Here is a 15053-nt window from a genome sequence, read left to right as displayed (position 1 = left end):
ACAGATAGCGAGAGACGAATACTACGTCTTCAACAAGAGACGAATACTGACAATCAAAAGACGCTAGTTTTAATTACTATAAAAGATTAGATTCTTTGTGGCGTCCAAATTTTAAATAAGCGCCGCCCTCGAATAAGCGCCCCACTTGAGGCGCGAAAAATTTAATAAGCGCCGCGGCGCTTATGCGAGCAAATACACTGAGTATGTTCTATAAAAAATTAATGCCCGCTAGAATTCCATCGCGCGTATGTAGCGGCTATATTCTAATCGCTCATAAAAAAACACCGGCTTATATAAATCTAATTGTTAAATATAAAACAAAGGTTAAAAGAGGAATAAATGAGCCCTTTTGATGTGAGAGTATAAACACATTGGCAGTACACTATTTTTATTTAAGAACGTCTAAATTTCCGCCGAGGTTGAATGTTCTTAACTTTTTCAAAGATTTGAGCCTAAAATAAAATGTTTTTAGCTTTTAAATTTTAAAAACAAAGTTGTATTGCAGTAAATTCATTCCTTACCAAAATGTACATGCTTACGTCACCAATGAATGATGACAATGTAGGTTTCAGGTCAGGATATGAATAAAGATGTATAAAGTGTTTTCATGGCAGCCATGTTGGAGGAGTCAAACAATAAAAATATTTGCATAAAGATGATTTTTTTTTCAAAGGAATTAAAATCATTTATTGTTTTACTTCTCCAATAAGCCTCCATTAACACACTCTATTCAGTTCGGCCTATATATATTTGTCACTTACAACAAATAGGAAATTTACCAAATTTCAGCCTTGGGGATGGTCTTAGGATGTTCTTAAAAATTTGGCCTTTTTAGCTTCGACGTTCTTATTGAAAGGTTTTTATGCATAAAAAATGGGACCAAGAGAAGATTGTGTGATAATAACACATTATGTGGCAGTGATTTGTATGCGTCGGTACCGCGGCCGGACACAAACTACAAAGCGGTAAAATGAGTTTCAAACAACGTCAATGTTACCTATTTGTCGCGCTTATTTTTGTCATCGCTGCTTTATATATTTTGTATCACAAAGATGGTACTTCCTTGAAGTCGCAACGAAATTTTGTTGCGAGTATATCCCGTTACCACAAGTACTTGCCGAATTCATCAGTCGTCGTTGGAAAAGAATTCAACTTCGACAGCAAAACCCTAAATACAGCAAAGGAGATACTAAACACTCAAACATTTCGGAACGAGCCAGTGATTATGGAATCTTATGCCTCAGTTCCACCAGTAGTTCCCATCACGGCGGCCTCCAGCAACCATTTTGAAGAAGCGTTAATTCACTTTAAAACCACAATACCTCGATTCTTCCCCGGCGTAAAACTGGTGTTCTTCGACCTTGGATTAGAAAATCGACAAGTTGAAATATTAAAGAGTATGAATTTCGTGGACTACAGAAAGTTTGACTTTTCCCGATTCCCTCGGCATGTACAAGAGTTATACACGTTCGCCTGGAAGGTTCTCATTATTCAAGAAATGCTGGCAGAATTTGGAGCAATTATGTGGCTAGATGCATCAATACAACTTGTCGGAGACTTTAGACCGGGTATTGAACAAATGGTGACGCAAAAAAGTGGTTTCTTGTTCATTGTGGAACCTGGGCAGAATTCAATTTTAGCAGCAACACACCCAAATATGCTGGAATATTTTCCACTGATTTATCAGAATGGAATAATGTAACAAGCCTGTGCAATGATGATTGTAAATACACCGGAAGTTCAAAAAGAGATCATGAAATGGGCTGTGTTGTGTTCGTTGGAGAGAAGCTGCATCGCACCGTTAGGAAGCCAGCTTCACTGCCCGACCCTGTCATCCCAGGCCCAGCACAATATGGGATGCCATAGATTTGATCAAGCCATCTTTAACGTACTTGTATCGAACACTTACAAGTCTCAGAGAAAAAGGTATGCCATCCAGCCTGAGATCCAATTTGCCGAGGCTAGACGGCTATATTCACTGAGTAACGACTGGGAAACTAAGTAAAAAAAAAAAAAAAAAAACATCCAAAATATAAACAGACCCTAAAGGGCTGCAGACCGAAGAAGCCTCGCTGCTTATAATAAAACAATCCAGGGATTTCAGTGAAGACTGTGACGGGAACAAAAAATTATAAAACATTATTAACATTAAGTGTTCCGTTGCCTTGACAAAAATGGAACTGCATCGTTTTACCGGTCGTAAGGTGAATGAATGTTCATATATTGAGGCGATAATATGTTTGGTGGGATGCGGGATGTGAAAAATTTCAGTAGCGGGATACGGGATGAATTATTTTTTGTGTGGTACCGGGATGTGTCCTGTTTTGTATAGGTGGGATCTGAGATGTTCTAAATTAAAGGCGGGATGCGGGATGCGGGAACAAACTCATCAAAGAACGGCAAGTGAGCGCGATTTTGGCTGACAGTAGATGAATTTTGTTTTCGTGACGATCGTGTTTCTACTCAAAGAAATAACGTGACTATTTAACAATTATTCGCTGAAGGCGAAGTGAATATTCAACAAATATCACTGAGCCCGAGGCGAATAACTTCTTTAGTATAATTTTCAGAGGTGAATATCAAAAACTGCAAAATAACAATAGAAAACACGAAAACAACAAACACAAGTGCTCGCTTGCATACGTTTAAACCGGTTTAATTCATCGATTGAAATCGTAATTTACACTCAAGTTTTAACAAAACAAACACTACGAAAAAGATTAACAGACCTCTCAAATCTTACGATCATTATTTTGTCGTGACACTCACGGTTTTCAGTTCAATCTCACGGTCTCACGACGAGACAGGCATATCTCACGACAACCAGAGGCACAAGCTGAAAATATGCAATTTCTTGTATAATTTCATTTGTGGCTTGATTCATAGCATTTCAAAGTAGTCTTTAAAACAGTTAAAATACTTTAAATTAATGACAATGCGGGGTATTAAGTGGTCTTTGCGAGCATACGAGTACAGTGTTTTGGTTGCGAGCATGAGCATTGATAAAAGTAATATAAGTCTGCGACCGTCGAGCACTTTTCAAAAAACTAACTCCACTAAAAACCGAGCATAAGAGTACTTGTAAAAATATGCGAGGACGAGTACACGAGCATCAACTGAGCTTTTCGAGCAGAAGCCTAATTTTGCGAGCACTGCAAAATTTGAGGCACCATTCATGACCCCTACAATGACACGAAAGACAACTGAGAAAGAGGTTGCCATTTGTAAGTAATTTCTCAACTCATTTGCTTGCTTGATGTAGTGTCTGCCTCTAGTCCTCTTTCCTAAAAAGCGAAAAAGACAAACCAAGTCAGTAAAGGTCATTTCTCTTGTAAGCCAGTTCCTTCTGTAGGAAGTAGATCAAGACAGTGCATTACATCATAGTCACCAGTTAACTATATTCAAAGTCGCTTTCAGTACAGTCCCGCACCGCCCTTCTTTTGACTTCGACGCCAATGAACTGGCAGTAATCAACGCAAGAAGAGAGAATATGTTTCTTGGTTATCATTAAAAGCAACTTTTCCAAACTGAGAGAATTTTTTCAAGTAACCACTTGCATGACGCAAGTAAAACGTAATATTGAAGAAAAATAGCAAAAACAACTTAGGCGGATTAAAAGATTGAACGTTTATCTATAAAAATCAACTGGAACTAATTTCCGCGCATCAGAAGATGATGTCTGACCACAGGAAAGTGGAGCAAAAAAAAACTACTAACCATGATTCTAACAACAACGGGTCAACGATTGAACACATTTGCATGCAAAAATGGAATGAAAGTAACTTTAACTTGCATAGCACATACACTTTAATTAAACACGCTAAAATAAAGTGCTTCCTCTGTAATGTCAACTTACTTTGATTTTCCAAAGTCAAATGTAACGTTATCTCCAATCAGCATAAACGGTGCCCACTCGGAAACCTTGGCAAAGCCGTTATCTCTCATCCACTTCATGGCCATGTGAAGAGATTCACTGGCGCTTTCCCCACGAACAAGGTGCTCGTAGAAGCAACGCATTAACTGCTGTGTTGCATTGTCTGCTAGAGCCCACAGTGCCACCAATACTGAACGTGCACCAGATCCTAAGAACGCTCGAGCGATTCCAACAACTCCCTCGGCTCTTATCTGACCACACCCACTGTGACAACAGCTAAGTACCACCAGCTTAGCTCGCAGTCGAACTTGTGAAATGTCAGACATTGTCAACAAGTAGTCCTTTTCACGTGGAATCTTTTTAGTAGAGAGTAAAGGGGACAGCGCAATTTCTCCTCTTTCAGCATTTCCATGTGCAGCAAAATGTATCAGACTCACTGAATGTAATCTTTCAAGCACCGCCTGCTTGGTTGCGCACTGTCCTAACAAAGGCTGTACGCCCAGCAGTTCTCCAATCATCTCTGCTTCCTTTCTCGCACAAGGCAATGGTAAGAAGGTTTTGCGACATCCCTTATAACGCACCCGGCCAACCACAGGATCACCCACTATCAGTGCACCAGTCTGACTGTGATAGTCTGCAGGACTGTCCTGAATAAGCTTGAGGGTCGTCAAAGAAGGAATAATGCGAATCCTGAAAGTGTCGGATAAATACTTTCCACTTTCATCACGTAAAGCTGGAAATGGAACACGGTACAAGCCGCGATCAGGAAGAATGACGATCTCAGGTCCCTCAAGGAACTCGGCTACAGGAGCGATGAGCATTTTGTTGAACATAGTTAGACTTGGTTCGGGATCATCCTCACCCTTTGCGGAGTTCCCTTCTCGAGAAGGATCAGATTTCGGTTCAATGTCATCTAAAGATCGATCTTCGCAATCTTCTTCGGGAAAAATACCAAAGCTCCGGAATCTTTTAGCCATGTTAGCAAAAAATTCATCCAAATTGTTAGCCAATTCAGCATGAAGAGTGTTTCTATCTACTGTTGTTCTTCGGAACTGAATGACTCCGTTTGCCTTGAGAATCCACAAAAATACATCCGAGTGATCGTTATAAGAAATGTACAGACAAACGCAGTTGCTTTCTTTCTCCGTGACATTTTCAATACCAATCCACGATTGCGGATTAGCTGAGATTTGCCTTTCAACAGAGTACTGAGTCGCCATCAAGTCTGCAAGCGCTCTAGCCCGACCAAGCTCTTCAACGTAAAGAGCATTTTTAGGATTCCCACTTGCACAGAACAATGCACTAAGGGTCTGATAGGGGAAATTATGCGTATCTGAAAAAGAAATTTTAAACTGGTCGTTATCTACAAGAAAATCTCGCAAATCGTCGCATTTTTCAATACTTCGAAACAGATAAGATAAGGCTTCTTGATATTCTTTTTGTGATATCTTCGTCCATGCAAGACGACTTAAGCACTGAAACTCAGCCTCGCCGTGTCCTATGTCTTTACTTATTGAAAGTGCTTTTTCAAGACATTCCTCAGCCATGACGTGCTCACCAAGAGATTGAAACGCATTTCCTAGGTTTTGGTAATTTTCTGCTTCTCTTGCTCTGTGACCAATTTCTATGTTGATGGCAAGTGCTTTCTCGAAGTATTCTTTAGCTTTGACATAGTCACCGAGAAAATGAACCAGTACTCCTAGACTTTCGTAAGATGATGCTTGTCCATCTCTGTCAGCAATTTCTATTTGGATCGCAAGTGCCTTTTCGAGACATTCATTACTTTTTGTATAATCTCCAAGATGCTGAAACACCATTCCTAGGTTGACGTAAACTGTTGCTTCTTCTTTCCTGTCGCCAATATTAATTCTGATCGCAAGTGCCTTCTCGTGATATTCTTTAGCCATGACATATTCCCCGAGAGAATGGAACATAATCCCAAGGTGTCTGTAAACTCCAGCTTCTCCTGCTCTGTCGCCAGTTTCAGTACTGATCGCAAGTGATTTCTCAAGATATTCTTTAGCCGTGACATATTCACCAAGAGAAAGAAATACAGTTCCTAGGTTTCCGTAATCTACTGCTTCCCCTGCTCTTCCCCTGCTCTGACCCCAAGTTCCATTCTGATCGCAAGTGCTTTCTCATGGTATTCTTTAGCTTTGTCATATTCACCAAGAGAAAGAAACACAGTTCCTAGATTTCCGTAATCTACTGCTTCTCCTGCTCTGTCACCAATTTCAGTTCTGATCACAAGTGCTTTCTCAAGATATTCTTTAGCCGTGACATATTTACCAAGAAAGTGAAACATCTTCCCTAAGTTTCTGTAATCTGCTGCTTCCCCTTCTCTGTCGCCAATTTCAATTCTGATCGCAAGTGCTTTCTCGTGATATTCTCTTGCTTTGTCATATTCACCAAGAGAATGAAACACAGTTCCTAGGTTTCCGTAATCTGCTGCTTCTCCTTGTCTGTTACCGATTTCTTTTTTGATCACAAGTGCTTTCTCAAAATATTCTTTAGCTTTGTCATATTCACCAAGAGAATGAAACACAGTTCCTAGGTTTCCGTAATCTTTTGCTTCTCCTTGTCTGTTACCGATTTCTTTTCTGTTCGCAAGTGCTTTCTCGAAATATTCTTTAGCTTTGTCATATTTTCCAAGACGTGTTAACACATTTCCTAGGTTTCCGTGAAATGGCGCTTCTCCAGCTCTGTTACCAACTTCAATTGTGATCGCAAGTGCTTTTTCAAGATAATGCTCGGCCTTGACATATTCACCGAGAGAATGAAACACAACTGCTAGGCTTCCGTAACCTTCGGCTTCTCCTTTTCTGTCTCCAATTTCAATTCTGATCGCAAGGGCTTTCTCGACATGTTCTTTAGCCGTGACATATTCACAAAGAGAATAAAACATCGTTCCTAGGTTTAAGTAATCTGTTGCTTCTCCTGCTCTGTCTCCAGTTTCCATTCTAATCACAAGTGCTTTCTCAAAATATTTTTTAGCCCTCTCATATTCACCAAGGCAATGAAACACAGTTCCTAGGTTTTCGTAATCTGTTGCTTCTCCTTTTCTGTCGCCAATTTCAGTTCTGATCGCAAGTGCTTTTTCATGATAATCTTTAGCTTTTACGAATTCGCCAGTAAGTTGAAACACACTCCCGAGGTTTCCGTAATCTTTTGCTTCCCCGTTTCTGTCACCAATTTCTATTTTGATCGCAAGTGCTTTCTCGAAATATTCTTTAGCTTTGACATAGTCACCAAGACATGTAAACACATTCCCTAGGTTTCCGCAACATGACCCTTCTCCGGCTCTGTTACCACTTTCCGTTGTGATCGCAAGTGCTTTTTCAAGATATTGTTTGGCCTTTACATATTCACCAAGAGAAACAAACACAGCTCCTAGGTTTTCGTAATCTTCTGCTTCTCCTTTTCTGTCACCAATTTCCTTGCTGATTGCAAGTTTTTTCTCAAAGTATTCTCTAGCTTTAACGTATTCACCAACAGAAAGAAACACAGTTCCAAGGCCTCCGTAAGCGTCTGCTTCCGTTCTTCTGTCGCCTGTTTCTGTTGTTAAGCTGATTAGTCTCTCGTAAAGTTCTTTTGCCTCAACATACCTGTTTTGATTCTGATACATTCCTGCCAGTGCTATGCTGAGCCTTCCTTCTAGAACTGTTAAACCACACTTGCGGTAAATGACAAGAAGTTTACTTCCGTATGTTATGGCATTTGTGTAATCACAGATAACACGGTACGCCATGAACATTGTATTATAGACTCCCCAGTAAATGAATCTACAAAATTGCTTTTCTTCCCCCAGTGCTATATTATTCAGTGCAATCAAGAGTTCCTTGCATAACTCGATGGCTTTTAGAGCACGACCAGTGTTGAGAAGGAAAGTGGCAAGAATTAAAACCATAAATACGGTATCTATAACTTCCTTCATGACCTCCTCTGCTGTAAGTCTTGTCAAAAATCTAAATGGAATAACATAAGTTGAGTAATGATGCAGAATTATTGCAGTTGTCGAACAACTGCAAACGAGACATCGAATTACCTAGTAAAGGCCCCAGGGGGGGGGGGGTACTCCGGCTTGTAAATGACGGGGATGATCGAACAGAGGCAAAACTCAGGACCCAAAAATCCCTAAGTCTTCCGACATTACCCAAAAAAATCCCTGGACCAAAAATAACCCCCAAAAAATCCCTTGTCAAATTTCCCCTAAATTGCCAGGAGGGGCAATAACATAACACAAATAACGCTTGTTTTGTTTATTCATCATATCATAAAAACGCCAAGGCCGCGCCAAGGCACTTTAGTTCGTTTTTAATACCCAAAAAAATCCCCTATTTAAATCAAGTCACCCAAAAAAATACTTGCCAAATTTTCCAACCCAAAAAATCCCGTAATTGAAAATTTCAAACCCAAAAAATCCTTCGATCATCCCCGTCATTAACAAGCCTGAGTACCCCCCCCCCTGGGGTAAAGGCTAAATATTTCAAAGTTTTCCTCTCTATAAATAATCGTGCCGATTAATGCTAACCCAAAATTATAAAGGTAACTGAGATTTCATTCTTTGTCTTTAAAAGCGAGTATCTCAGTCTTCTAAGTTTTCGTTACACTTTGAGATATAATTTGAAGTGGCCTTGGAGAAAAGCACTTGAAATGGGAGAATACATCACTGACAATTTTAAAAACTGAATAAAGAGTAGTTGACACTAATTGTGGATTAGCTTTACTCCGCGATAAACAACCGAGCTCAGATCAAGTAGAAACTGAAAAATGTGTACAGAATCTCATGGTCGAATGTGTTAAACGCCCTTTTTAAATCGAAGATAGCCATGGCATTTAATAATTAAGACCAACTGTCTGTTGCCTCGAGTAGAGCATTAACCTTCGAGTGAGCTTCATCGAAGCCGGACTGATTTCGGGAGAAAAGATTATTCCTCTTAAGATAGTCATACCCCCCCCCAGTGACCATGGATTATCAGCTCGAAAACTTTTGGCTCCCACAGGAAATAGCACTGAAGTAAGACGATAACGAGAAAGGCAATTTGGTTTGCTCGAATTTATACAACTGCATTATGAATAGTTTTATCTCGTTTAAATGGCAAAGATTCATACAATACATGGCTAGTTAACTTACCACGCCAACGTTGAAACGAAAGTCTAAAGCTGACTAGCTCGTATTCCTTGCTTAGAATTCGATGGAATGAATTACGCAGTAAAGTTCATTTTGTACTGTTCACTTTGGAAAGGAAAAACGCCAGAAATCCGTGATTCGTTCCTCTGGGAAATTAAAAAATGAAATTATCTAGTAAGAGTCTATATTAAAAAGAATGACCAGTTTTTCAGTTTCCCAAAAATCAACGGAAGTTTGAGAATTTATTTATTTTATTTTTAAACTAACTGCCACGAAATTGAGATGACTTTATAGTAATTAAACAACTTCCCATTGTTCATCAAAATGATGAAAAACGCATTTCCGAGGACCTAAAATTCAAAATTTCATGTGGAAGCATTTCACCGGACCCTACTAGAGGGTTCGACTTTTAGAGCCCCGGCTAGATCAAATCACCTGCTAAATTCGCCTCCGTTCTTCTGTTTTGTTCATGATGACCGCTTGGATTTTTATCTTGTAGATAGGAAAAAAGATAGGATAAATTGGACGTGCTCTAAGAATGTCCACACCTATTAATCAAACTTGCTTATGTCGACAGTTTGTGGTACGAATTTTGGCCCACGCTCAAATTTTGTACGCATACACCTTAGGGCATAAACATGGACTAAGAGGCTATTTGAGGCGCAATGATTCTTTTACTTCCAGTAAATGTTAACAGGGGGCGAGGGGGGGGGGGGGGGAGTTTTATGGGGAAAAGCCCAAGCAATGAGGTTAACACCATTTCTTCTACATTTCAGTCATTTTACACTTAAGTCACAACTCGATGGTTTGATGTTAATTTAAAGAGGTTTTTACAGACAGTTTTTGTAAAAAAAATTTACACCAAACGCAAAAAAAGTGAACAGATTCCCTAAGCAAGAATACTCTTGCTCTCAATCTGTCGTACGGAAAAAGATGGCGGCTGTACATTTTCCTAGCGAACCTGACACAGCCAACAGGGCATACAGAAAGCGGAAGCAGTGTTTTTGCGAAATTCACTCCTGTACTAACAAACATTGTTCATGCTGGGGTTGAAGTTTTTAGAGCTTTTCTGTGCGCTTTGGGTTTTCGCACGTCAAGAATTATAGGCAAATGTACCAATCACCATCTTTATCGTTATACGCTGGATTAATACAGTTGTATCTCGATAACTCGAACCATCAGTAACTCGAACCTCCCGCTAACTAGGACCTATATTGATTCCCCTCCAGGTCATTTTCTTACTTATTTTACCCTCGATAAAACTCGAACCTTTTTCGATTTCCCTTGAAGGTTCGAGTTATCGGGATTCGACTGTACATACTTTGTACCCTCGAGGACACCCCAGCAATTTGAATTGGGCGGGGGAGTGGTGCACTTCTTGAAGTCTTCCCTGCTTTAAACCAAATTCTTAAAAACGCTTACTTAATTTTAAACCAAAATATGCTATTTTCCCCACCCTATTTCAGACCTGACCCTAAAATAGCTTAACACTCGGCTGTAATCTATTTCGGACTAAATATTACCTAGAAACTGCTTTGGTTTGCATGATTTTTTTTTGTAAAAAAAAAAAACAATGTTTGGGAAGGACCGATTTAAATTTAAATTCAATTTAGTTTTCAGCCTAAAGTGGACAAACCATACCCTGGTCAAAATCTCTACCCCAGTTTAGACCAAAACGGATCAAATACTATATATATTCTTTGGGGCCGCACATACCCATATACCTTTTATTAAGAAGTGCACCCCCCTTTCCTTCCCCGGCCGAGAAGGGTAAGGGTAAGACCAGAAAAACATTATAAAAGTCACACAGAATTATGAATAATTTATTAACATTTAAATTAAGAAGGCATAACACTTAACACCAATCTCTTGTACGGAAAGTTCACCGTTCTTGCGAGAAGGGCAATTAAACCTCTTACAAGGAAACAAGTAAAAACAACAAGTAGGTGGTTTTCACTGTCACGTCACTGTCACGCCGCGAAAAAATGAATCCAAAACTAACGAGTCATAAAAATCAAGAATATTACGGTGTAGAAAACTACTATAAATACTATAAACTACTTGTCCAAGTCTCAGGTCCGTACGTTTTTCCGTACTCGAGTCAGCCGTCAAAATGTTTTGCGCAAATTTAGAGAGCACAGCAAAGAAACGCCATGCTGGAGTCTAACTACTTGGACTCCAACATGACGGCCAGAAATCAATGAAAACATCTGGCATTAAATTCTGCTACAAAAAGCGGCAAGATCACACTCATGAACAAGTAACCATTCGCATAAACACTTCTCACAAAACCTCAACTGTCCAGATTGTTAAAAATTGCAGGATGTGGCATTTTTTAAAGAAAACGTGACAGCCTTCTGGCGGCCATCTTTGATCTCGCGTGGCGTGAAATTCCGAACTTTGAAATGCTCTATCGTAAAGACGGCGAATGCTATCGAGCTGAAAACCTTCAATAAAATATATATTGAGGAAGTCTAAGAGTCAATGAAGGATAAAAACTCAGGGGTCTTGCGATTTTGGGTTTCAGAATTTTGATGACGTCACGTGAAAACCAAGAATAAAAACAATTTCAGTTTGTTACACTATATAAAAACATAAAAAATACTTGTTCTAAATTGCGTTCTTGAGTTATACCAAAAAAGTAAAAATAGAACATGAGAAACCTGACTAACTTGTTATAAGATAATGAGCATTTTATTCACGAGTCTTTGACGTTTATACTCACCACCACCACCAATAGAACTTTTCGTCTCGACTGGTCGGATTATGGTCCAGGGAAAGATGTACGAAGAGTGGTGTGCTAATGAATTTCCTGTCCTCTTGGATATCGTAAATACGATTGAGCCATTGCCTACCATCTCAGACAATGCAGTCTTCACATCTTTATTACCACAATTTTTTAAAAACTTTGTGCAGTTTATCCATGACGACGATATTCCTTCATCTGGAAAATCTACTATTGCTAAAATCTCTGCACAGAACACAACGGAAACACCACAGACACCACACAGTGAGCTTATGTCATCCACTCTAACACCAAGCCGACTAAAACAAATTTCCACTCTACGAAATACCCTGGGTGAGCTAGAAGCCGAATTCACTCAGCACAAGCTGATAAGTGACGGTAATATCCAGCAATTAAAGGACAAACTGGTCCAACAAGACAATGCATTAAAATTACAGAACAAACAATTTGCAGACCTTGCTTCGGATCTGTCAACTCAAGTCACTTCATTAAATGAGTTGCTACAACAACACTCAACACAAATGAAGAAACTTCAAGAAGAAAATATCGCACTACACAAGAAGAACTCAAAGTTACTAGAGGCAAATGCGGCTTTACAGGCAAAACACCGCCAGTTTGAGACTGACGTCGCCTTTTTTAAAGATCAAATGAAAGCCTTATGGCAGAAATCGGCAGATGCACCCCCTCCGGTTTCTGACGCCGACGACAAACAGCTCTGTCACAATTCAAGGGAACCAACTCAGGAAGAGCACTTCTCGAAACCAGCAACCGCAGAACAAGAACTCCTTCTTGTAGATCTGCCCACAGAGAACCGGTTTTCATTGTTGCAAGAAGAAACCCCAGAGTTAAACAGCAGAAACACACTCCCGCCGCCTCTCCCGGAAAGTCACGCAAGAAATGTTTCCGATGACAAGTCAAATACAGTTACTCCAGGTCATGTAAGAGCCAATCTTGATGACAACAACACTCGCGATGGAACAACACAAACACGGCAAAACAACAACAACAATTTACGGCCTCGTAGACCAGCTAGTGATGGTACACCACCAAACGCAGCAAACACAGCAGTCATTCTGTGTGACTCCAACGGTAGATTTTTAAACACGAAAAAGATGTTCCCACCCTCATATACTGCGCAATACTTCCGCTGTCCAAAGATTGAGCATGCACGGGCCTTGATACAAAACGAAATTACTGATTCTCCTCAACTCATCGTCATACACACGGGAACAAATGATCTAGAACTGACACACACAGCAGATGATCTGATATCTGAAATTACCACTATGATTACAGAAGCCTCAACTAAATTTCCCTCTAGTAATATTATCTACTCAACACTGCTTCCACGAGCAGATGTTTCATCTCAAAACATTGCTTACATTAACGAAAAAATTTGCGTTCAATGCTCAAAGTTACCAAATGTGCGCCTGGCCACTCATGAAAACGTATTTGCAAAAGGTCCAGCTGTCTTATATGACAATAAACATTTACAAAGACGTCACATTGGTTTATTTGCGGCCAATCTAGTAGAAGCGATTCGTGGTAGAACGAAACCAGCACGATTAATTAGCAGCCAAACAAGGTCTCCGCCCCGTCAACAAAACAGAGCAATCCCGGGAACAGTGCCTCTTGGAACATATGCATCATACAGCAGCGCAGTCAAGGGCTTTCCCACAGAAATGCCTCGCCATCAACAAGGACCTTACATTCCCATGGTTCCACAGGCTCAACAGCAAGAAAACCGCTTATATATGGACAATCACCGAACAATCCCGTAATAAACAATTCGGTTCATTCTCCGAATAAAGACTCATCTGTAGAAGTTCCAAGAGAACTAATATCCTTTTTTAGATTCATTAAATCGTTTATTTAGCTTTAAATTATTTACCAGAATGGCCATATAAATCCGATTAGCAAAAAATCGATAGATCTTCGCGGACGATGGCCAATTGCTTGCATTACACAGGCAAATTGTCTTTTCTCGCTTGGAATATAAATGGGCTTTCTTCCAAATCAATTGGGGACAAATCGCAGAACACAGATTTTTTAAATATGATCAATAATTTTGATTTCATAATTCTCTCCGAGACTTGGAAATGCACAGATGTTGAAATATCAGGATATAGATCAGTAATCCAAGATTCTATTAATTCGAGAAAAGGTGGTCGTAACTCCGGTGGTATTGTTTTACTTTACAAAAATGCATTACATGATTGGATTTCAATTGTGAAAAAATCACCAAATTTTCTATGGTTTAAGATCAACAAAGATTATACTAAAACCAACAAAGATATATACACATGTGGACTTTACATTCCTCCGCACAACTCGAGATATTTTGATAATGAATTATTTGAAGAACTTGAAACGGACATTGCACTTTTTTCCTCCCATGGATCGGTTCTTCTTATGGGCGACTTTAATTCAAGAACAGGGAAATATTCGGATAGTATCTGTCAAGAAGGGTCGAAAGTTATTCCAAATGACCGATCTGAACTTTCGCTTAATCCAACTCAGCGAAATAGCTTTGACAATGAAGTGAACAATCACGGAAAAAGACTTCTTGAAATATGTAAAAGCGCCGATCTCAGAATATTGAATGGAAGAGTCAGTGGTGACTCTTTAGGGAGAGCTACCTTTCACGGGAGAAATGGTATAAGTGTAATTGATTACGCACTGTGCGATCAAGATTTATTCTTAAATGTTTCAAATTTTATAGTAAAACAGCCCACTTCATTATCAGATCATAGCCCTATAGTGACTTGGCTAAATATTAATTCGACCAATTCTGATACATGTATTCCAAAAGGATCGCATAATAACATCAACTCTTTAACGCGCATATCAAAACAGTTTGTTTGGGATAGCGATTCTACACAGAAATTCAAAGATGCTTTACGCTCTCCAGTTATCCAAACTCTCATACAAGATTACATAGACGAAAGAGCACATATTAACGATGTTAACACTTCCCTTGATAAAGTGGAAAATATTTTTAACACAACTGCAAGACAATGTTTAAAGATTAAAACCACAAAACAGCGTAAGCGTATCCAGTCATCGTCAAACAAAAAATGGTTTGATCGGGAATGTAGATTAAAAAGACATGAATTGAGGAAATTTGCAAACCAAAAACACAGAGACCCCCTGAACTCAATTTTACGTGAAAATTACCACGTCGTTTTAATGCAATACAAAAGTTTACTTAAATCTAAAAAGAACGACTATTGTAATAGCAAGCTTCATAACTTGGAGGAAGCTGTTAACAATTCAGATGCGGCTAACTTTTGGAAATGTTT

The 15053-nt window shown here is 39.4% G+C and overlaps 2 protein-coding genes across 2 annotated transcripts in view; one reads left to right on the top strand and one right to left on the bottom strand.

Annotated features, from left to right (window-relative positions):
* The first annotated feature begins 1225 nt into the window (after positions 1-1225).
* On the top strand, positions 1226-1702 carry LOC144644573 (uncharacterized). The gene has a single exon (XM_078504093.1). It carries the CDS (start codon positions 1226-1228, stop codon positions 1700-1702), a length of 477 nt encoding a protein of 158 aa, XP_078360219.1.
* Positions 1703-2639: 937 nt separating this feature from the next.
* LOC144648597 (uncharacterized) overlaps positions 2640-15053 on the bottom strand; it is a 701885-nt gene continuing 689471 nt past the window's right edge. Inside the window, 3 exon segments of the mRNA XM_078508141.1 lie at positions 2640-3284; positions 3857-5979; positions 5982-7423. Coding sequence (XP_078364267.1) covers positions 3272-3284; positions 3857-5979; positions 5982-7423 — 3578 coding nt within the window. The 3' untranslated portion in view covers positions 2640-3271.

This window comes from Oculina patagonica, chromosome 1 (genome assembly GCF_052425735.1).
Source record: "Oculina patagonica isolate OP01 chromosome 1, crgOcupat, whole genome shotgun sequence".
In the NCBI taxonomy this organism is placed as follows: domain Eukaryota; kingdom Metazoa; phylum Cnidaria; class Anthozoa; order Scleractinia; family Oculinidae; genus Oculina; species Oculina patagonica.
Note: the sequence above shows the minus strand (reverse complement) of the source record. Positions and strands in the feature narration are given on the sequence as shown.

Excerpts from the sequence above, each read along its gene's own strand:
- LOC144644573 (XM_078504093.1), top strand. The coding sequence starts at position 1,226 with ATGGAATCTTATGCCTCAGTTCCACCAGTAGTTCCCATCACGGCGGCC.